A 22305-nucleotide genomic window follows, 5' to 3' on the forward strand; every position below is an offset into this window, starting at 1 on the left:
TATCATATTTGTTAATTATCCTCTCTCCATTGTCAATAATTTAGTTCAGCACATAATATACATATAAGATAATATTAAGAAGGTATGCTCGATGATTATTAATATTTTTGGCTACAAAGTTTTAATTAAAAGGGTTTACAAGAAGTTGGGGATTAAAATAATAAGGAGTATGTTTTCTAGTTGTTGTGTTTATTTATTTATTTTTTAACAAACGATATCATTATCTACACTAAAGGAGTGGGGAAGTGGTTAAGCTTCATAATGAGCTAACAATAATGTGGTTCAAATTCACCTTTGACGAGAATCAAACCTAAGAACTCTCACTTATAAGTGAATAGGAATACTTCTAGACCATAATACTATATGACGTGTTTATTTCCTATATTGACTCTCGAGTCTTTTACAAATTTTACAGACTCTCGAGTCGATTACAAATTTTTACAGTGTAAGATACTCTTAATACGTAATAAACAAGGTACTCTCAATACGTTAATATAATGTAAGATAAACAAAGGTCTAGAACTGTTGTCATCCTAAACCCTCTACTTGTTATGGTTTTATCTGTTTTTATTCTCCTGCAAACTTAATATATAGAACAAAACTAAGTCAGCCTCTCTTTGGTGTCTGTAGATATTAACAATATCTGCAAAACATTTATACAGTGCCAAATGTCCAAATTTTCAGCGTCCAACCTGATAGTTAAGTCGGAAACATATAATTATATTGCTTGTTTGAGTCCTGCGACTGCTGCAAAACAAACCTTACACTTGCGTTGTTAGCTGAGAGAAAGAATCAGAACACGTAAATGTTAGTTTAGTAGATTTTATTAATTAATCTTTATATGGAACAACATTAGGGTTGACCAGGTTGAAAATCTGGAAGTCAGAGCTGCAGATTGTCGTTTAGGTTTTGTATATACATGAACCAGTCTTCCCCGTGCAATATAAATTATTCTCGTTTACTTAATTATGAAATTTAATTTGCATGGTCTACTATTAAAATACAAGATTAAACGATTTCCTCCATGTAAGTATTATATCAACGAGTTTTTATATATTAATTATGACCTATTATATTATGGAAGATTGAAGTCAATCCTCAATTCCTCAGTGACTCAGTCTGTGTCTTTTGGTATCCAATTTATTCGAAACGTAGCAATATTATACATCCATCTGATCAATCATCATCATGTCTCTGGTAATTATTTGCAGGCCTCTATATTAAAGGAATGGGAATGCAAAAATAAGGTACAAATTATGTCAAGATCTTGTAGTTGAAGCACTTACTAGCGTTTACCTTATGCACTTGATCGAGGTTCTTTGTTTGAATATTATATATTTAGAGAATTTCTTTGTCAAGCCAAAAATAGTTGAAATGCTCCCTTAGGGTTAAATGATATCTCTCTTGTCATTAGAACAATACAAATTGTTTAGAGAGGGTGAAATGATGCGTCTAGAGCGCATCGATCGCTCATTAGAGAGTGATTAAAAAGTACTTTACCTGAGCGCTAGGCTTAGCAACATTTATGTCTCTTCATAGACTTCTTTTCCCGTTAATGGCCAACGTGTGGTTTGGAGTTGATCTTTGGACAAACCTGTCCTTGGAGCTATGTGCCAGAAAGTTGTTAAATTTTGCACTTATCTCTTCTTGTCAATAAACAATCCAAGGCTATGAGAAGTCGTTGAAGGCAACCGTCTTTCTTCTCACGGTGATGTTCAATCATCTGAATTTCTTTGGTTGGCTTGGAGGGCTAATGTCTAGATCTTCTCATCCTTAGTGGGTTCTCCAGGCCTATCTATTGGGCCCCAAAACAACTATATATTATTTTAATAGATCTCAAAGGACCCTACATTAACAATTGTCCCAGAAAAAGTATTTTAAAAAATGAATCCCTTATTTGTTTTGACACAATAGAATGAAGATCAAATCAACTAAAAACTGAATGATTATCAAATGTTCTATCACCTTACATCAGACCATGATGAACATACTATTCAAATGCCAAATTTACTGGGTAGGGCTTTTAGTTTGGGCTGCATAATTCCGGGCCGAACTTTCAATGTTTCAGGTCCGATACATGACGATAATGGGCTTACAATCGAACTCGATCCGAAACAAAATCACATCGCACTGGACCCAATTAGGGTCCGAAAGGGCAATTCAGTCAATCGCTCCCTCATTCCCACCGAGTATAATTGCCCGGATTCCACTTGACTCGTTCTCCCTTAAGCCCTACAAACCCTACCTCTCTCATAGGCGCCTCTGCAGATACTGCGCATCTCATCTGGTACGTGATTTTTCAGTCCGAAACTTGATAATCTCCATCATTTTGTGAAATTATTGCGGTTAGGGTTTGCTTTTCGTCTCTTATTTGTTCAAGTTTAGTCCTTTTTAATTAATCTTTAATTAATTTTTGAGGTTGATTTCGGCAACTGGATCTGTTGGATCTTGCTTTTGTTAATTTGATTTCGAATGTGTTTTGTTTTGGTGTGTTTAGATTGAAATGTTGTTAATTTTTTTGCCTAAGTAGGTCAAATGTTTGTTTTTTGCTTGATTATTGTGGGCAATTTGTGGGAATATATATTTTTGGAATTGGGTTTAAGAAATTAGGGATTTTGAGCAAGCTGTGATAATATATGAATGTAGATTGATATGTTTGATCGAGCTAGAAATGGAAAAGGTATTGAACTACCGTCGAGGGTTTTTATTTGCTTTTATAACAAAATGCTTATAGTGTAAGATTTGACAAGCGATTAGTTTTTGTATTATGTTTCTGTTTGGCACATTTGAGCTTATTTACTTGCGTGCAATATCATGAACGTATTGGATGATCTTTTCTGAAGTGCAGAAGCGACAATGGTGAGAGTTAGCGTTTTGAATGATGCTCTTAAGAGCATGTACAATGCTGAGAAAAGGGGCAAGCGCCAGGTCATGATCAGACCATCATCCAAGGTCATCATCAAGTTTCTTTTGGTGATGCAAAAGCATGGTACGTAGCCATCAATTGATTGCTTGAATGCCATATTTTCATCGTTTTCAGTTACTCTGTGAGTTGATATTTTTCTGGATATGGATATTAATGTTCTTGGTTTGGTCTGTAGGATACATTGGTGAGTTCGAGTATGTTGATGATCACAGGGCTGGTAAAATTGTGGTCGAGCTGAATGGAAGGCTTAACAAGTGTGGGGTTATTAGCCCTCGTTTTGATGTTGGTGTTAAGGAGATCGAAGGATGGACTGCCAGGTTGCTTCCTTCTAGACAGGTTAGCCCATTGTTATCAGTTTGCTATTTCAAGCCTAGAAACAGGACATATGTCTTAGTCGATTCTTCTGAGGAAACATGCACAGTTTAGACTTGGTAGCTCGTCTATATTTTAGAGGAAAAAAACTCTTAAAATGTTATGTGCAAGATAATATATGGTTGGTCATGTGAATGGTGATTGCCCTAGCTTTTCCAGTTGGCTCTAGTTGTTATCAAACATTGCGCTTATCCATTTAAGCTTATGAATTTTCGGTTAACCTTGCAGTTTGGATACATTGTGCTGACGACATCTGCTGGCATTATGGACCATGAGGAGGCTAGGAGAAAGAATGTCGGTGGTAAAGTCCTTGGTTTCTTTTACTAGGCCAAGGTTTATTTAATGAATGAGATTTGAGTTTTCCTGCTTCTGAGGAGCTTTTTGGGTGTACTTTTGAACATCGTAGGATACTTCTATGTTTCAATTTGTGTTTGTTTTGGATTCTGATAGAGGTTACTCAAACGTTATTCGTTTACTCTATCTTTAAGCTATTGGTGTTTATTTATCCATAATGCATCTGGTGCTGCCTCGGTCTTAAGTTATCTACTGCAATCCAAATTTTTGGCTTCGATCAATGAATACTTCTGAATGGTTTGTTTTTGTCTGACTATGGATGAATGAAAGTCGATTTTGAATTGACATGGTTCTGAAAATGTAACTTGAGCTTGAAGTTGCACATGTTGTTCCTAAACAGATGTCTGTTGGCCAGGAATCTTTGACTTAAGTGCGGTTCGATTGTATGTATGTCATATTTTTCATGCTGCTGTCTAGTCCGCAGATCCTTTCCGGATCCAATTGTCCTAATCCTAGGGATCCATCAATCTAGGCCGTTGAAATTTGATCCAACAGTTAAAGTTATATAACTTTTAAAGTGGGCCTTGATTTGTAGCCGTTGGATCAAATTTCAACGGTCCTGATTGATGGATCCCTAGAATTAGGAAAATTGGATCTGAAGAGGATCCATGTCTGTCCCCTGCCTCGAATCACTTGAGGAAAAAGTTAAGAAGACTGGTAGTGAAACCTGGACAGGGAAGTTGAATATCCGACCCGTTTCTCTATCTGGTTTTCTTGTATGGCTCCATGTTGAGCGTCCCCGTTTAGGTAGCTGTCAATTTTTTCTCTCGGATCCGTTGACGGATTTATTTCTTTACCGTTGGTACAGTTATTGATCGTTGGATTAGTTTTGAATGACCAAGATTATAGATCTTTTAGGTTAACGTCTGAAGTCTTTATGCTTGTTTCTTTTTGGATAAAACCAAATTCAAATAGACGGTCAACCATAAGAAGTACAAACAAGTCTGAAGTGATTAAGGAGAACGTAATCTGATGTTCTCATTTTTATTTAAAAAGAGAATCATAAAAACCATACAAATGGATTCGTACGTGCTTCTATGGTCCACATGGATCTACCAAATCCCACAATAAAAATCATGCATGGCTAATGACGTAATGCGAACAGAACTGTTACTAGCGCTTCAATATATTCGTTGTGCTCCACTTTTTTCTTTATTTTTCATGCATGGGTGAAGTGCAGAATGCCTCCGAGAATATTCTATCGTACGTTCAGATTACCGGAAAAAGAGAAAAATGTGATGTATGAGAACAAGAGAATACACATAAACCAGCAGGGGGTTTTATTAGGAGAGATTAATGCCAACACTGAAGGACTCTCCCACCTTGACCTAGCGGTAGTGGAAGTGGCGGTGACAAAAGTAGTACTGGGTTTTGAAGCATAATATACTAAAGTTAACAACAACACAAAGAGAAAAGAGACTGCCAAAGATCTGTAGTTGCCCTAGCCACCATCAAAAAAGCCAACCTACATGACTTTCAAATTTCAATTAGTTTCTTCGTCATCGTCCTCTGCATCGTCTTTGTTGGTAGTAGCAGCAATATGGTCACCACCAACTCGACCGCCACCACTCTTGACTTCCATCGGCAACAAGGCGTCGAGGACGAAGAAGCGGATGTGATGATGCAGAAGCAAGAAGATGGATGATGATGATGATGCTCAAGAGCTCTTCATGTTGGAAAGGTAATGGGTGTGTCATGACGTTTTGTAGGGGAAGGGAAGGTGGGTAGAGTATCTTCTCAGGAATCAGGATATGCTCCAACGACAACTTTTTGCGTTCCATTCCATTTGCCTTTTCCCTCACTTTCCAATTATTTTTTCATTTTTTTCAGTTGGGCTAAACTTCAAATATATGCAATCACTTGCAAATGCGTGTAAAGTTTCCTTTAACTCTCTTTTATTATCGTATTAAAAAAATAAAGTTGAAATGCTTCTGCGAGTCTTTCTAGTTCCTGAAAAAAAATAGATAACCGTAGTTTACTATCAGTTGTCTCCTTTTTGAAAAAGAAAAAAAAAAACTGAGACGTGGGTGGTTGGTAAGTTCATTACTTTTTAAAATATATTTTAATAAGAAAATTATTATTGATACTCCTGAAACCTCATTTTACATTTCAAACTTCCTATAATTAAAAAGAAAAATACAGGAGTGTAGACTAAATAAATTTTTTGGAGTGCTATACAGTTTCATTTAATAAAATATATAAAAAAAAACAAAAGAAATCAATTGTCAGTTGCCATACGTTTACGAGTGTGGCGAGAAGCTAGTATATTGAAATCCGTGTTCGTAGGTTGTCTTTCGGCTTTCGATGGTTTTTAGGCCCAAACTATCTTGGGCTTTAGGGGCCTAACAAAGAATTATACAGAAGAAAAACCAGGAAAATATTCTGCGAAGGCGGGTGTAGGGAGATACGGTGCGTTCTCATACGGTAGAGAGAGTGACCAACGTATTATACAGACAGCCCAAAAACTCGAATTCCTGAAACCCGACGTCGCCTCCTAAATTCATTGGATCGTTTTGACGTCGCCGACGACCCCCCGCTACAAGCTTCTTTGAAAGGTTTCTCTCTCATCTCTCTCTCGCTGCGGTCTCCTGCAGTTTCTTAGATTTTGATTTTTGTTGATTTTTTGGTTTGGAATTTGGATTGCAGAGAGTGGTTTCGATTTGGAATTTGGGGTCGGTGAGAGAATAAATCAATTCATGGCTACTTTGCAACCGACGAGGGCTCGGGCGGATCACGACTATCTCATCAAGCTTCTCCTCATTGGCGACAGTGGTTAGTTGTCGTTTATCCTTCTCTGTTTCGTTCCTGAGAAAATTTTGGAATTGAGAATTGGAAGTTGGACATTCTGAGATCTAACGTGTTTTTCCTTTACTTTGGTAATTCTGGTGGCCAATGTGCTTTGCTTTTCATCCGAGTGAACAATTTTTTTTCAATAAAAAAAGATATAATCGTTATTTCTGAACCTTTTTTTTGTTACAAAATAGTGGGTGTAGGGTAATATTTAGTTCTGTCAAGTTTGAAATTTTGAATGCGTGCAGTTTTTGGTAAATTTAGTGTTTAGGGAACTGTATGTGAGTGTAATTAAATGGGTTTGTGTGAAAGATCCAGTTTTGGGTTTGATGAAGACTAAGAGAGTGAGTATAATCGTACGAATTTGTTTTACGTATCGAAAATGCGATGAGTAATATCTAACTCTTATGTGACTCAATATGCATCACAATATATGCTTGATAAAAAATAACTAGAGAGTGATCACAAGTATGATAAATTACCTTATGCGCATTGGACTGTCTTGTAGGGGTTGAAGAGCATTCAACCTCTTACCATGATATCTGATATCAATTATTGGATAAAGGTCAAATGCGAGCTCTGATGGGGCTCCTTTTTTTGGTGTCAGTTGAGATTATTGCTTTGGAGGATGTGTTTTGAAATTGTGTTGAGATGGATAAGAATTTTTAGAATTTTTTTTGTTTGGATGGTAGATCTTGTGCGTTAAAAATGGTCTAATTGTGAACTATCAGGGATCTGGTGCTTTCATCTCTTTTTTTTTTTGAGAGATTTTCTCAGTTTTGGTTATCAACTTTTTGGTTCTAAAATGTTCAACATTTCTGCTGTAATTTTCCAGGTGTTGGCAAGAGTTGTCTGCTTTTGCGTTTCTCTGATGGCTCCTTTACAACAAGTTTTATCACCACTATTGGGTTTGTATTCGTAGAATCTGTTTCAATTTTTGTATCTGGAAACTTTTAGCAAGCGAACAAGTTTTGTGAACCAGTATATTAAGTCTGTTAGGACATGGTCATTAGCTACTGCTTAAAGCTGCTGTAGAAATATGGCATAATGAACTATTACATTAAGTGTGTTTTCTTTTAGAAGATTCATCTTTGTTTAGCATCTCTTAGATGGTCCTTTTGGTGACAGGATTGATTTCAAGATAAGAACAATTGAGCTTGATGGCAAACGGATTAAATTGCAAATCTGGGATACGGCTGGTCAAGAACGATTTCGAACAATTACAACAGGTTTTTGTTTGAGATTTTACAAATAGATAATTTGAAATGGGAAAATGCACAGTTGCTGCGGTCGAGGGAAGACTAGGGGGCAGGGGTTCCTTTCTTAGAGATAATTTTGATATTCTTGAATTATGTCCTCTGTTATTGTTATTCAGGAGTTTCCTTATGTATCTATGTTATGCTCTGCAGCTTACTATCGAGGAGCCATGGGTATTTTGTTGGTGTATGATGTTACTGATGAGTCATCTTTCAACAGTAACCTCTCGTTTTCCCTTTACTCTCAGTATATGAATTTTTTGATGGCATGCTGATTTTAAAGTCATTTTGCTTGCTTATTTTTGTTATATTAAATCCAAATTTCGAGGAATTGGGATGTAGACATTTTAACGGTGTGGTTTATTTTGGGTGTGCTTACACTGGTGTGGTTCCTTCAGTTTGACCGTTAAGTCTAATTTCATTGAGGTGGTGGATGGTTGAAACCATCTGCGGCACTTTTACCATCTCCGTATATAAGTTTTATGTTCAATGTAACCCTTCTTAGGGTAATTGTCTATTCATGTGCAGACATTAGAAACTGGATTCGCAACATTGAGCAGCATGCTTCTGTCAATGTCAACAAGATTCTGGTGGGGAACAAAGCTGATATGGATGAAAGCAGAAGGGTGTGTAGTTTGTACATTTTCACTTGCAGGAAATGCTCTCCTTTTCTAACCTGGTGAAAGAGTGAGCTGTGAATGTGATGAGTTTTAGAATCCTAGTGGGATCAACATGACGGTGCTAAATTTGCACGCCCTATCCCTAATCGTTTATTTTTGCATGTGTTTGTTGTGCGGACATGCCCAAGCTTTAATAATTATCTTGTTTTTTTAGGCTGTGCCGACGTCTAGGGGTCAAGCTCTTGCTGACGAGTATGGTATCAAGTTCTTTGAGACTGTAAGTAGTAATATGCCTTTGGTATTTTCACTGCATAAGCAATTTCGTTCTTTTCATAATGAAAAGAAAATGTTCTGCAGAGTGCAAAGACGAACCTGAACGTGGAGGAGGTCTTCTTTTCTATAGCCAGGGATATTAAACAGAGACTCGCAGAATCTGATGCCAGGGGCACTGAGGTATTTTCATGCTCACAGAAGTGGGGATCCTTTTCTTTCCCCAATTCTTCTCTCAAATGTTGACGAACTTGTTTTGTTTCAATGGTTTCAGCCTCAGACACTTAGGATTAACGAACCAGACAGAGCCGATGGTCAAGCTGCACAAAAGTCATCTTGCTGTGGTTAGTAGAACAAGAGAAGGTTCTGTTGGTCGTACTGATGTGGATTTGAGGCAAACCTTGATAACTCCATGGCGGGCGCCTCTCTTAGATCTCTCAAACCACCAGCATTAGTAGTAAACGTAGTTTTTTTTTCTTCGTAATTCTAAAATTTACAATGGCACATCTGCCTTTCATCGTCTTTCGGTTCCAAGGGGCTTCTGCTTGTCATTGCCTCTGTTTGTCGCCTGTCTTGGTGTAGATGGATAATCAGGTTCGAGCTTCTTGTCAAGAGAGCTTTAAAGTTCAAACAATGCCAATTACCTTTCTGCAGTAAACCCATCATTTATCCCATATTTTCATCATTTGTCATTGTTTCTCCACATTCTTTATGATATATACTGATACCGATTAGACGATTAAAGAGCCGATCAAACGTCCAGGAAACTTTTCACAATTTATACGGAAACCCGGATTCGGATCTGCGTGATAGATCAGCAGATTTGGCAGACCGAACACATAGGCGAAGTGACTTTTCTGGGAGCAGTGTCGAATGGTGTAGCTGCACTGAGTGAGCAACACTGTAATTTGTTGCCAATCTGAAAGGAAGTAAGAATGAAGCATATGTGGGTGATGCCAAATTGGCCACGAATTTGGCATCGGTAGCTGGCCCATCCACTTGCTTCCGACTTTGATTCTCATTTTTCGTAAATTAGTGTAGTTTAGATTTTTTTTGCAAAATAAATAAGATGTAAATGCAGATCCGGCACATATGGAAGATAAAAAGCAATATTTTTTTTAGTAAGACGATGTATTTTACACCAAGGGAAGAGAGCGTTGATGTTGTGAGCCTATAAAAAGGGGACTCATATATGGACTTGATTCAATGTCACCGTAACATACTGATTCAATGATATATGTTACCTTTAAGTTGCGAATTGACCTATGTAAGTTGCTTTCTTATAAAAAGATGCAATCTTCAAGCATTGGTGACGATTATATAGGAAAACAAAATACAACTCTCATCACTTAGTATTACGGTTTAATGTTATTCCTATTCGCTTTAAGTGAGAGGTTTTAGGTCTAATTCTCGCCAAAGAAAAATTTGAGCCACATTATTACTAGCTCATTATGAGAAATTTGAGCCACATTATTACTAGCTCATTAAGAGGCTAAGCCCGACTCATACTATCGTAAAAAAAAATAAATAAGAAAATACAACTCGCATTTTTGTATTCTTCACAACATAAGAGATCTCCCCGTAGGCTCCTAAATGAGCTTCTTATTCAAATTGAAAATTATTTTTAGCACTCTAAAATTCGACTTTCAATCTGTCTCTTCTAAATGTAAGGTAACTTAGAATATCATCTCGTTTATCCAAAAAAAAAAAAAAAAAAAAAAAAAAACTGTAAATAACAAAATAAGATTGGGCCTGGATCTGGATTTGGGCCTCTCTCCCGGACCCCTACCCACAATAAAAAAACCCAAAACCCACTTTCCATGTATCCCAAGTTAAGCTTCCATTTTCAGTCTCGTCACTTTCCCGTTAGCTATCTTTTAGTTCTATAGCTTTGGCGCCATGGCAGTTATAGCAAAAACTGCACTCCAACTCACTGACATCATCACACTCGCTCTTCGAATTCGAACCTACTCCGATTCGATCCATGCATTTCATCCTCCCAGCTTTTCTTTTTTCTCACCCAATCAGATTCCAGCAGCAGCAGATTTTGGCGATGCTTGTCTTCCTCGAGGCCCCGAGCTTCCTCGTTCTTCCTCACCGCCATGGATATTCGGGGACGCAAATTCCCCTTCCGAATGTGAAGGAGTCGAGGCGGAGAGCAGCGGAGGACCTTCCAGAATTCTGATGGATATAGAACTCGTGAACAGTTAGCTGGCAAACTCTTTCTCTTTTTCTTCTCTCTAATTTTACAGTTTACTGATATATGTATGTATGTATGTATGTATGTGTGTATATGTGTGCTTTACATATAAAATTAACGTGTTTACATTTTTTTTTAATTTAATTATAAATTTACGGTTTACTACCATTTCAACCGTTGAGAGATAAAATAGGTAGAGGATCAGGAAATAGTGGGGGAAAAAAGATAGGAATTTTAGTTATTTTTTTGTTATAAAAATATGTGTTGAAATCCCACACGGACTCTCATTAACTGAACCAGAGTTTGGATATGAGGAAGAAGACACCTTCAACGTGGCTATTTCATTTCTTCTGATTTCTTCTATTTTTTGGTGAAAATTTTGAATTGTTTTCGATTTAATGTTTATATATCTGTTTGATCACTTTCTTTAATCAAGTTTCTGCATTCATAATCTGGTGTGTATTATGAATGGATTAAGGTATGATAATATGTATAATTATTTGATTGTTTTTTTTTTTTTTTTTATAGATTCGAAAAGGGTTTTGATTCATAGGACTGAAGAGTGAAGGCATACAGGATTATGATTGAGGTTTAACATTCCGGCTAGGGGAGGTAATTTCTGTTAAATTTAGATAAAAGTTGTGTGATTGGTAGATTGGGTTGGTAGATATGGCGTGGTTTAGAGCAGTGTCTAGTGTGGCAAAGTTTGCCGTTAGGAGAAATTTATCAAATTGTGGATCATATATGGCTAGGAGGCGGGTTCTTCCGTCTCAAAATCGGGACTTTCACACCACATTATGTAAATCGAAGGCTCAATCTGCCCCGATTCCACGCCCTGTACCCCTCTCTAGACTAAATGATAGTTTCTTGGATGGAACCAGTAGTGTTTATTTGGAGGGGCTTCAGAGGGATTGGGAAGCCGACCCAAATAGTGTTGATGAGTCTTGGGACAATTTCTTTAGGAATTTTGTAGGTCAGGCCTCTACCTCGCCCGGAGTTTCAGGCCAAACCATTCAAGAGAGTATGCGCTTGTTGTTGCTTGTGAGGGCATACCAGGTTAGTGGTCACATGAAAGCTCAGTTGGACCCCTTGGGTTTGGAAGAGAGAGATATCCCAGATGATTTGGACCCTGCTCTATATGGGTTCACAGAGGCTGATCTTGATAGGGAGTTCTTTTTAGGGGTCTGGAGGATGTCTGGGTTTTTGGCTGAGAACCGTCCTGTGCAGACCCTTAGGTCCATATTGACCCGGCTTGAGCAGGCTTATTGTGGGACCATTGGGTATGAGTATATGCACATTGCCGATCGTAATCGATGTAACTGGTTGAGAGACAAGATTGAGACTCCAACGCCAATGCAGTACAATAGGCAACGTCGTGAGGTTATTCTTGATAGACTTATGTGGAGTACACAGTTTGAGAACTTCTTGGCCACTAAGTGGAAAGCAGCTAAGAGGTTCGGGCTTGAAGGTGGAGAAACTCTTATTCCCGGCATGAAGGAGATGTTTGACAGGGCTGCTGATCTCGGGGTTGAGAGCATAGTTATTGGAATGCCTCACAGAGGGAGACTGAATGTATTGGGTAATGTGGTGCGGAAGCCTTTGCGTCAGATATTTAATGAATTCAGTGGTGGTACAAAGCCTGTGGATGAAGATGGGCTATACACTGGGACTGGTGATGTCAAGTATCACTTGGGAACATCTTATGATAGACCCACTAGAGGTGGCAAGAGACTTCATTTATCTTTGGTTGCAAATCCAAGTCACTTGGAAGCTGTGGACCCTGTCGTTGTCGGAAAAACTAGAGCAAAGCAGTTTTATTCAAATGACGCGGACAGGACCAAGAATATGGCTGTCTTGATTCATGGAGATGGCAGCTTTGCTGGACAAGGTGTGGTGTACGAGACTCTGCATCTAAGCGCTCTTCCTAACTACACCACTGGTGGGACTATACACATTGTGGTGAATAACCAAGTTGCCTTCACAACTGACCCAATGTCTGGAAGATCTTCGGAGTATTGTACAGATGTCGCCAAAGCATTGAATGCTCCTATTTTCCATGTAAATGCTGATGACATGGAGGCAGTTGCTCATGTCTGCGAGCTTGCCGCTGAATGGCGCCAGACATTCCATTCTGATGTTGTGGTTGATTTAGTGTGCTATCGTCGATTTGGGCATAATGAGATGGATGAACCATCTTTCACGCAGCCGAAAATGTACAAGGTTAGACCTTTACATATTCATTAACAATTCATATCCTTAATTGATCGAAAATATATATATATATATATTTTTCTTGTGATAAATCTCAAAGTTGTTTGCAGTTGACTTCACTTGTGTTGTAAATATTGAATTATAGTGCAGCTATTGAGATGTGCAAAGCCGATTACTGATTTTTTTTACTTAATTGGGGGTTACAGGTTATTCGAAATCATCCCCCAGCTCTGACAATCTACCAGAACAAACTTCTAGAATCTGCACAAGTGACCAAAGAAGACATTGAAAGGATACAAAACAAGGTTAATTCAATTCTCAATGAAGAATTGTTGGCTAGCAAGGATTATGTTCCTAAAAAAAGAGACTGGCTTGCATCCCATTGGTCTGGATTTAAGTCACCTGAACAAATTTCTCGTATCCGGAATACTGGGTATAGCACTGTTTTCTACCAGTTTCACCAGTTCTTTGCAAAATCTGATTTTATTCAATTTAATGAATTTTATATGCTCCTGTACAGGGTAAAACCAGAGATTTTGAAGACTGTTGGCAAATCAGTCACAGCCCTTCCAGAAACTTTTAAGGCTCACAAAGGAGTGAAAAAGGTCTATGAACAACGCGCACAAATGATTGAGACTGGTGAAGGAATTGATTGGGCAGTTGCAGAAGCACTTGCCTTTGCTACATTAATTGTAGAAGGAAACCATGTTCGACTGAGTGGTCAAGATGTTGAAAGAGGTACATTTAGTCATCGTCATTCTGTAGTTCACGACCAGGAAACTGGAGAAAAGTATTGCCCTCTTGACAATATTATGGCGGACCAAGATGAGGAACTGTTTACAGTTAGCAACAGGTAATGAGTGATTACTTTATAGTTTTCCCTTTCATTATTATTTGGTTTGATTTTGTCCCATTTCTCGAGTTCCCCCCCCTTTAATGTAGTGATCCAGAACTTTTTGTAAGATTTATTAGCATTCCCTTGCATACTATAATTAAGGTGGTGTTTAGCCACGAGTCTGACAGACCCTCTTCAGTAGCTATTTCATGCACGACATTCTATTTAATATCCATTTTGAATTCATTACACCATAGGATACTTATCTCATCTGTAAATGCATTCCACGTCTTCTGATTCTTTGAAACTTGGTTTTCCATGGTGTACCAAATCAGCTTTCCCATTTTGTTCCGGATCCTAGAATATATACCTCCCAATAAAGTACATCTGTACACCTTCTTAAAGATTGTAGGACTGCCAGATACCACTATACGACTCATGAGACGATGAATAGTACTCTGTTAAATTGCAATTTTCATACTTAGTTTGTCTTTACCACAAGTTAATTGTGATTTTATGTGCAGTTCACTCTCGGAGTTTGGTGTTCTTGGATTTGAATTGGGTTACTCGATGGAAAGTCCAAACTCATTAGTAATCTGGGAAGCTCAGTTTGGTGATTTTTCCAATGGAGCTCAAGTTATATTTGACCAGTTTTTGAGTGGTGGGGAGTCCAAGTGGCTTCGTCAAACCGGGCTTGTTGTGTTGCTTCCTCATGGTTACATGGGCCAGGGCCCTGAACATTCTAGTGCACGACTGGAACGATTTCTTCAGGTATTCCTTTGTCAAATATGGTTAATCCCTTCCTTCCCCTCCCTCTTCTCCCCTTTTCCCATTAGACAGAAGTAGAATCTGGCATGGATCCCCATCTAATGCAAAGTTCTCTAATTTTATGACAGATGAGTGATGACAATCCCTTTGTCATACCTGAGATGGATTCCACACATCGGAAGCAAATTCAGGAATGCAATTGGCAGGTTGTGAATTTGACAACTCCTGCAAACTACTTCCATGTTCTGCGTCGTCAGGTGAGTGAAACTATTTTGTTCTTCAATATTTTGTAGTATTGTGGAAGTTTCTATATGTTCTAACCTTGTCTCATTTCTCAGATACACAGGGAATTCCGCAAGCCTCTTATTGTGATGGCTCCTAAAAACCTTCTACGGCACAAGGACTGCAAATCAAATTTATCCGAGTTCGATGATGTGCAAGGCCATCCAGGCTTTGACAAGCAGGGGACCAGATTTAAGCGCCTCATCAAGGACCAGAATCACCACTCTGATCTTGAGGAGGGTATTAGACGGTTGGTTCTATGCTCCGGCAAGGTATAGTTTTACCAGTAAAGTAATCTTTTGTCTTCCATTCAGTAGAGCTTGGAGTATGAAAAGCGAAATCTGGCAGAAATAGATCATATAATTCTGTGTTGACTTGTACATAAATTATGACTTATTACCTGAACCAAGGGACACAAGTTAATTCTATCTTCTGCCCTGTATTCTCTTGCAGCTTTATTATGAACTTGATGGAGAGCGAAGAAAGGTTGGAGCAAAGGATGTTGCAATTTGTAGAGTGGAACAGCTTTGCCCCTTCCCTTACGACCTCATCCAGCGAGAGCTGAAGCGATATCCAAGTATGTACCTTGAACTTTTCCTTTGAAAAGCAAGTACCGTACAATATGATTAAGGGAGATGCCGGAGCTTGCTCTCTTCCCCTTGTCAAGATACTAGCCTGTTTCCTAAGATATATTATTTTATAGGGTTTATGAAAATTGGATTCCTTTATTGTGTCCTAGTACTTAGATCATTAATGTCAGAGGCATAAAAAATTTCAATCATTCTAAACTAACTCTGCTGTAGATTATGAAGTGTGGTCATATTGTCGTGTGAGTCCACCTGCTACTTGGTGAAAGGGGTTTAGTTTTTCAGGTCATCTTATGATTGAAGAATGTTTTTGGAGATATATGAAACATCAACACGTACTAGTGGGAAATGTTGAAAAAGATCATATAGTACTAGCTGTGGCTTTGTGAAATCCGATGATACGGTTTTTATTGTTTTCTGTTCTGGGGGATAAATTTTGCTGACATCGTGAGGTTGATACACTTGTTATTTGGTTCTTTCAGATGCTGAGATAGTTTGGTGTCAGGAAGAGCCGATGAACATGGGTGCGTACAGCTACGTTGCACCCCGCCTTAGTGCTGCCATGAAGTCCCTGGGCAGAGGAACTATTGACGATGTCAAATACATTGGCCGTGATCCATCAGCTGCCACAGCCACTGGTTTTTCTCAGGTTCATGATATGGAACAAAATGAGATTTTACAGAAAGCAATGCAGTAGGAGCCAAATGAGTCTCACAACTGAATCCCGTCGCGCTTATTGATCCTCATATAACACTGTCTGAAATCTCCTTTCCTGATTTTTTTGTTGATCCAAATTTTAATAAAAGATCGATCGTATATCAAATATGCCTCCTGTATGTGAGGGCTGATGCACACCACAGGTTATGCTTCACAAATCTCTCTTCTTTTAGCAAACAGAGGTCAGAAATAAGAACCTTTCCTTGGCACAGATGTTTCAAAGTATCGAATGGAATGTACTTGCCTTGTTACATGTAAGTTGTCTTTCCTCCTTACCGGCGAACTACATATATCATATATGTGTCAACTTCTAATTTGCAGTTAAGGAGAAATGACTCGCCTAATTGTAAGGAGCTAAGTAGTGTTGTATTAAATTATGCAACCACTTTGAGACCACCAAGGCTCTTTGAAATACAACCAAACAAGAATGTATCTTGCTGGCCAAAACAATGGTCAGCCTATATTTATCGCAAAATTGATTTTCGTACTCTTACTTAGTTCTATTGCACCTCTTTATTTGTTTTTACATCTTGATTCTTTATTTCTCGTTTCATCAAAATTTACATACAACGAGTTTACTATTACTACGTCATCTCAATTCAATAATACAATGTTATGTGTAAGATTTTCCTCTTCCTCGTGATCACCGTAAACCCTAAATCCTAGGGTTAGGCCAGATTTGGACCTCTACCCGACCCGCCCACAATCAGGTAGAGTAGACCTCTACTCGACAGGGAGTTCTTTTCGGGGGTCTGGAGGATGGCTGGGTTTTTGTCTGAGAACCGTCCTGTGCAGACCCTTAGGTCCATTTTTGGGGGTCAGTTACCACTCTTACTGTGGGACCATTGAGTATGAATATATGCACATTGCAGATCGTGAGAGAAGTAACTGGTTAAGAGACAAGATTGAGACTCCTACGCCCATGCAATACAATAGGCAGCGCCGTGAGGTTATTCTTGATAGGCTTATTTGGAGTACACAGTTTGAGAACTTCTTGGCTACTAAGTGCAACAGCAAAGAGGTTCGGACTTGAAGGTGGAGAAACTCTTATTCCTGGCATGAAGGAGATGCTTGATAGGGCTGCTGATCTCGGGGTTGAGAGCATAGTAATTGGAATGCCTCACAGAAGCAGACTGAATGTACTGGGTAATGTGGTGCGGAAGCCTTTGCGTCAGATATTTAGTGAATTCAGTGGTGGCACAAAGCCTGTGGATGAAGTGGGGCTTTACACTGGGACTGGTGATGTAAAGTGTCATTTGGGAACCTCTTATGATCGACCCACAAGAGGTGGGAAGAGAATTCATTTATCTTTGGTTGCAAGTCCAAGTCACTTGGAAGCTGTGGACCCTGTAGTTGTCGGAAAAACTAGAGCAAAGCAATATTATTCAAATGATGCGGACAGGACCAAGAATATGGGCATTTTGATTCATGGAGACGGTAGCTTTGCTGGACAAGGTGTGGTCTATGAGACTCTGCATTTAAGTTCTCTTCCGAACCATACCACTGGTGGGACTATACACATTGTGGTGAACAACCAAGTTGCCTTCACAACTGACCCAATGTCGGGAAGATCTTCTCAGTATTGTACTGATGTTGCCAAAGCATTGAATGCCCCTATTTTCCATGTAAATGGTGATGACATGGACGCAGTCGTTCATGTCTATGAGCTTGCCGCTGAATGGCACCAGACTTTCCATTCTGATGTTGTGGTGGATTTAGTGTGCTATCGTCAATTTGGGCATAATGAGATTGACGAGCCATCTTTCACACAGCCCAAAATGTACGAGGTTAGACCTTGTTTCTAGTTAATTAATATTTTTATTTTGTTCATTTATTGAAGAAATTTGTATTTTTTTCTCATGATAAGTCTCGAAGTTCTTTCTTTATCGTGTCCTGCATTATTATAAAGTGCAGCTATTGAGATGTGCAAAGCCGACTCCTGATTTTTCTACCTAATTCTGGGTACACAGGTTATTCGGAATCATCCCTCAGCTCTAACAATCTACCAGAACAAACTTCTAGAGTCTGGACTAGTGACCAAAGAAGACATTGAAGGGATACAAAACAAGGTTAATTCAATTCTCAATGAAGAGTTCTTGTCTAGCAAGGATTATGTTCCTCAAAGAAGGGACTGGGTTTCATCTCATTGGTCTGGATTCAAGTCACCTGAGCAGATTTCTCGTATCCGGAATACTGGGTATAACACTATCTTATATCAGTTTCATCTGTTATTCGCAATATCTGATTGTATTTTTTAATGAATTCTTTATGCTCCTGTGCAGGGTACAACCAGAGATTTTGAAGAGTGTTGGCAAAGCTGTCACTGCCCTTCCAGAAACTTTTAAACCTCACAGAGCAGTAAAGAAGGTGTATGAACAACGTGGACAAATGATTGAGACTGGTGAAGGGATTGATTGGGCAGTTGCTGAAGCACTTGCCTTTGCTACACTACTAGTAGAATGTAACCATGTTCGACCGAGTGGTCAGGATGATGAAAGAGGTACATTTAGTCATCGGCATTCTGTTCTTCATGACCAGGAAACTGGGGAAAAGTATTGTCCTCTTGACCATATTACGGCTGGCCAAGATGAGGAAATGTTTACAGTTAGCAACAGGTAATGCTTGATTAGGTTTAGTACAGAGTTTTGTTAAAATTTCCGTAAATGCATAGAAAATTTTGACCATTATTTTTTTTTTTTGTTTTCTGTTAGGTTTAGTCCAGAGTTTTTTTTTGTGCTGTAAGGTAGTGACCCAGAATTTTAGGATTCAGTTGCATTCCCTTTTACTATATAATCTAAAGAAGAAATGGTGGCGTTTGGCCATAATTTTGTTGTATTTCGATGTCTACATTTGTGAAAGACCCTCTTTAGGGGCGATTTATGTTCCCAGCAATCTATTTGATACACATGCTTTATTCATTATGCCATGGTTTACTTCGCTTGTTCATGAGCATTTCTCACATCTCTCTATGGTTTATTTTCTTGCTTTTATTATGTTAATGAGAGATTAATGTAGACAAATAGTTTTACCTTTTTGTTTCTGCTAGAATATATACCTGCTGTACTCCATCTTAAAGATTGTAAGATTGCTGGACTGCGCCATGACTTGTGATACACTGAATAATACGTTTTTAATTTGTCTTCTAATTGTCTTTGTGTGTACAGCTCAATCTCAGAGTTTGGTGTTCTTGGATTTGAATTGGGTTACTCGATGGAGAGTCCAAATGCATTAGTGATTTGGGAAGCTCAATTTGGTGATTTTGCCAATGGAGCTCAAGTTATCTTTGATCAGTTTTTGAGTAGTGGGGAGTCCAAGTGGCTTCGTCAAACTGGGCTTGTTGTGCTTCTTCCTCATGGTTACGATGGCCAGGGCCCTGAACATTCTAGTGCCCGCCTGGAGTGATTTCTTCAGGTATTCCTTTGTCAAATATGGTTCACTCCTTCCCCCTTATTTCTCTTTTCCTTTAGATGATAGTTGTGGCAGGCATATCCTGATCTAATACGTGTTCACGAATGTTTGTACAGATGAGTGATGACAATCCTTTTGTCATACCTGAGATGGATCCCACACTTCGAAAGCAAATTCAGGAATGCAATTGGCAGGTTGTGAATGTGACAACTCCTGCCAACTACTTCCATGTTTTGCGTCGTCAGGTGAGTGGAAATATTTTGTTTCAGTATTTTCCAGCATTGTGATCAGTTTCTGCATGTTCTAATGTTTTGACGAAAATAAAATATATTCTCCAGTGTTGTGAAAGTTTCTGGATGTTCTAACCTTGTCTCATTTCTCAGATACACAGGGAATTCCGCAAGCCTCTTATTGTGATGGCTCCTAAAAACCTGCTACGGCACAAGGACTGCAAATCAAATTTATCTGAGTTTGATGATGTGCAAGGCCACCCAGGTTTTGACAAGCAGGGGACTAGATTTAAGCGACTCATCAAGGACCAGAATCACCACCCTGACCTTGAGGAGGGTATTAGATGGCTGGTTCTGTGCTCTGGCAAGGTATTATATTCCTAATTTTCCTCCGTATATAAACAATTAAACACATACAAACGTACGTGTACATGTTGGTTGACTTCTGTTTACATTATAGTTTTGCCATTATATAATCAATTCGGCAGACCTTGGAGCATGAAATGCAAAACCTGACAGAAGTAGATCATATGTTGACTTGTAGATAATTATGATTTGTAATTTTGTATCATTAACCTGGTCCAAGGGACAAATTTTAATTCCATCTTCTGTCCTGTATTCCCTTGCAGGTTTATTATGAGCTTGATGAAGAGCGAAGAAAGGTTGTAGCAAAGGATGTTGCAATTTGTAGAGTGGAACAGCTTTGCCCCTTCCCGTATGACCTCATCCAGCGAGAGCTGAAGCGATATCCAAGTATGTAGTCTGTCCATAAGGATTAATGGAATGTCGAACAATTCTGGTGATATATATAATGTTTATGAGGCTCAGGGTGATAATGTTTGTTGTTTTCTTTTCTGGGAGCTCAATTTTGCTGACGTCAATGAGGTTGACACATTCTTTATTTGGTTCCAGCAGATGCTGAGATAGTTTGGGTCCAGGAGGAGCTGATGAACGTGGGTGCCTACAGCTATACTGCCATGAAGTCCCTGGGTAGAGGAACCATCGACGTCAAATTTATTGGCCGTGCTCTATCAGCTGCATCAGCCACTGGTTTCTATTCAGTTCATTTGAAGGAACAAAGAGAGATTGTACAGAAAGCGGTACAGATGGAGCCAATTGAATCTCACAGCTGAAGTGTGCCGTACTTGCGGAAAATGAAACCACGAGTTGGTACGCCATGTAAGCGAGAGCGGAGCGCCTCTCAGACAGTAAGATTTTTTGCTTCTTAGTGTAATGCTCAAGTGTTTTTGAGAATAATGTCAATGTGCTTTATCATTGACGGCACAGGGTTGGTTTGACTTCGGCCATTCCGGATGATTATCTTTCGGATATTTATTGTTATTTCCCGTTATGTATTTGGTTAAGCATGATTATACTAATTCGAAGGTTTATGTCTCGTCCTTTCCACTCCTTGAATTTCGTTAAACTGATATCTCCGGCGGCATGTATCTCAACACCAGAACAAGAATTTGATCATGTGCAAATGACTCTTGAGTATATTGCTCAAAATTAGGCATGGTCAAGGAAAAGAACTAAGGGGAAGGTTAACGAGAAAATTTATAGGGCATATTTGTAATTCGCTTAGCTTTTAGTCTTCAGTTTTTTCTCACACATTTTGTTTAGCCTACTTTGTAATTTTTTCAACTATCTGAACGGTATAAATTTTAATTCATCAGTCATGTCTACCAAAAATATATGACGAAAGTTGTAAGTTGTGTTCGGGGTTGGGGGTTTGGGGAGTTACCTGGCCGCCAGAGAGGTGGTAGTTTACCCTGTGGCGGATGTCAACGGTTCAAGTCCGCTTATCTCCAACTCGCAAATTTAGCGATACAAAGTTATATGATGGCACCAAAATTTTCTGATTCGGCAAAATCAAAAGTATGGCCTAAAAACAAGATGTCTATCAAACTAACCTAAGTTATCTTGTTTCATATCTGTTCTTTCTCCTTTTCTATCATCACGTGACAGTTCTCTCGTTATCTCTCGTCATATGTCTGCCACGTGATGAAAGAGATAGGAAGTGACACAGCGAAAGATCGTACGTGAAAGGTTTCATGTGTAGTATTTCTTCGGAGTTCGAAATGACAGTCACCTGTCATAACTCTTATCTTTCATTGTGGAATATCTAGCAGCATTTGTTCCCACAAGACTCTAAATTGTGGTAGCTGTCCTGACCGAACTAATACCAGCAAGGAGTTAGGCTTTCAACATCTGGGAAAGATGCTGAACAAATATGGTAAGAATTTCTGTCAAAATCGAAGTCGATTTGAAAACTCTAGATTTCTTACTTGTAGTAGTATACGATTGCATGTATTCAGCATGTGCCTGCAATGCAGGCAACTACTAGTGGAGTGGCAACAGCATGGCCTTTCTTATCAACCTCCACTTTTCTACACTTGATTTCCTCTTCCTCTAATGCTTTTCGCAATTATTCTGTTGTTAATGCCGGCTGCCCCTTCTGCTACATCTATACTTCTGT

General features: G+C 38.8%; 3 protein-coding genes and 1 pseudogene across 6 annotated transcripts; all 4 read left to right on the top strand.

The window, feature by feature from the left end:
* The first annotated feature begins 2147 nt into the window (after positions 1–2147).
* Positions 2148–3840, top strand: LOC137733401 (small ribosomal subunit protein uS8z/uS8w). Of its 2 annotated transcripts, none has more exons than XM_068472551.2 (4): positions 2148–2287; positions 2844–2989; positions 3102–3262; positions 3527–3840. In XM_068472551.2, exons 2-4 carry the CDS (start codon positions 2857–2859, stop codon positions 3623–3625), a joined length of 393 nt encoding a protein of 130 aa, XP_068328652.1. In that variant the 5' UTR covers positions 2148–2287; positions 2844–2856; the 3' UTR covers positions 3626–3840. The 2 variants fall into 2 exon arrangements, with proteins under 2 accessions (XP_068328652.1, XP_068328653.1); XM_068472552.2 differs by having other exon boundaries at positions 2149–2287; positions 2849–2989.
* A 2108-nt stretch (positions 3841–5948) lies between these two features.
* LOC137734165 (ras-related protein RABE1a) lies at positions 5949–9280 on the top strand. Its single transcript, XM_068473477.2, has 9 exons — positions 5949–6207; positions 6299–6424; positions 7278–7350; positions 7571–7671; positions 7852–7917; positions 8227–8324; positions 8533–8595; positions 8676–8771; positions 8863–9280. Exons 2-9 carry the CDS (start codon positions 6349–6351, stop codon positions 8935–8937), a joined length of 648 nt encoding a protein of 215 aa, XP_068329578.1. The 5' UTR covers positions 5949–6207; positions 6299–6348; the 3' UTR covers positions 8938–9280.
* Positions 9281–10927: 1647 nt separating this feature from the next.
* On the top strand, positions 10928–16681 carry LOC137734936 (uncharacterized). 2 transcript variants are annotated; one of them, XM_088696630.1, is made up of 9 exons: positions 10928–11158; positions 11317–13008; positions 13206–13432; positions 13520–13852; positions 14359–14605; positions 14731–14859; positions 14941–15156; positions 15338–15461; positions 15954–16681. In XM_088696630.1, the coding sequence occupies exons 2-9, from the start codon at positions 11458–11460 to the stop codon at positions 16166–16168; spliced, it is 3042 nt and encodes a 1013-aa protein (XP_088552756.1). In that variant the 5' UTR covers positions 10928–11158; positions 11317–11457; the 3' UTR covers positions 16169–16681. The 2 variants fall into 2 exon arrangements, with proteins under 2 accessions (XP_088552756.1, XP_068330371.1); XM_068474270.2 differs by having other exon boundaries at positions 10928–13008.
* A 117-nt stretch (positions 16682–16798) lies between these two features.
* On the top strand, positions 16799–21222 carry LOC137734937 (uncharacterized; annotated as a pseudogene). The gene is made up of 9 exons (XR_015964444.1): positions 16799–16807; positions 16903–17975; positions 18159–18385; positions 18471–18803; positions 19353–19599; positions 19713–19841; positions 19980–20195; positions 20456–20579; positions 20742–21222. The product of XR_015964444.1 is annotated as an uncharacterized LOC137734937 (transcript).
* The last annotated feature ends 1083 nt before the right edge of the window (positions 21223–22305 follow it).

This window comes from Pyrus communis, chromosome 7 (assembly GCF_041283825.1).
Source record: "Pyrus communis isolate YQ-2024b chromosome 7, ASM4128382v1, whole genome shotgun sequence".
NCBI classification, from domain to species: domain Eukaryota; kingdom Viridiplantae; phylum Streptophyta; class Magnoliopsida; order Rosales; family Rosaceae; genus Pyrus; species Pyrus communis.

Excerpts from the sequence above, each read along its gene's own strand:
- LOC137734936 (XM_068474270.2), top strand. The coding sequence starts at position 11,458 with ATGGCGTGGTTTAGAGCAGTGTCTAGTGTGGCAAAGTTTGCCGTTAGG. Across the intron at positions 13,433-13,519 it reads TCTCGTATCCGGAATACTGG|GGTAAAACCAGAGATTTTGA; the intron begins GTATAGCACTGT and ends GCTCCTGTACAG. Across the intron at positions 14,606-14,730 it reads GACTGGAACGATTTCTTCAG|ATGAGTGATGACAATCCCTT; the intron begins GTATTCCTTTGT and ends ATTTTATGACAG.
- LOC137734165 (XM_068473477.2), top strand. The coding sequence starts at position 6,349 with ATGGCTACTTTGCAACCGACGAGGGCTCGGGCGGATCACGACTATCTC. Across the intron at positions 7,351-7,570 it reads AGTTTTATCACCACTATTGG|GATTGATTTCAAGATAAGAA; the intron begins GTTTGTATTCGT and ends TTTTGGTGACAG. Across the intron at positions 7,918-8,226 it reads TGATGAGTCATCTTTCAACA|ACATTAGAAACTGGATTCGC; the intron begins GTAACCTCTCGT and ends ATTCATGTGCAG.
- LOC137733401 (XM_068472551.2), top strand. The coding sequence starts at position 2,857 with ATGGTGAGAGTTAGCGTTTTGAATGATGCTCTTAAGAGCATGTACAAT. Across the intron at positions 2,990-3,101 it reads TTTGGTGATGCAAAAGCATG|GATACATTGGTGAGTTCGAG; the intron begins GTACGTAGCCAT and ends TTTGGTCTGTAG. Across the intron at positions 3,263-3,526 it reads GGTTGCTTCCTTCTAGACAG|TTTGGATACATTGTGCTGAC; the intron begins GTTAGCCCATTG and ends TTAACCTTGCAG.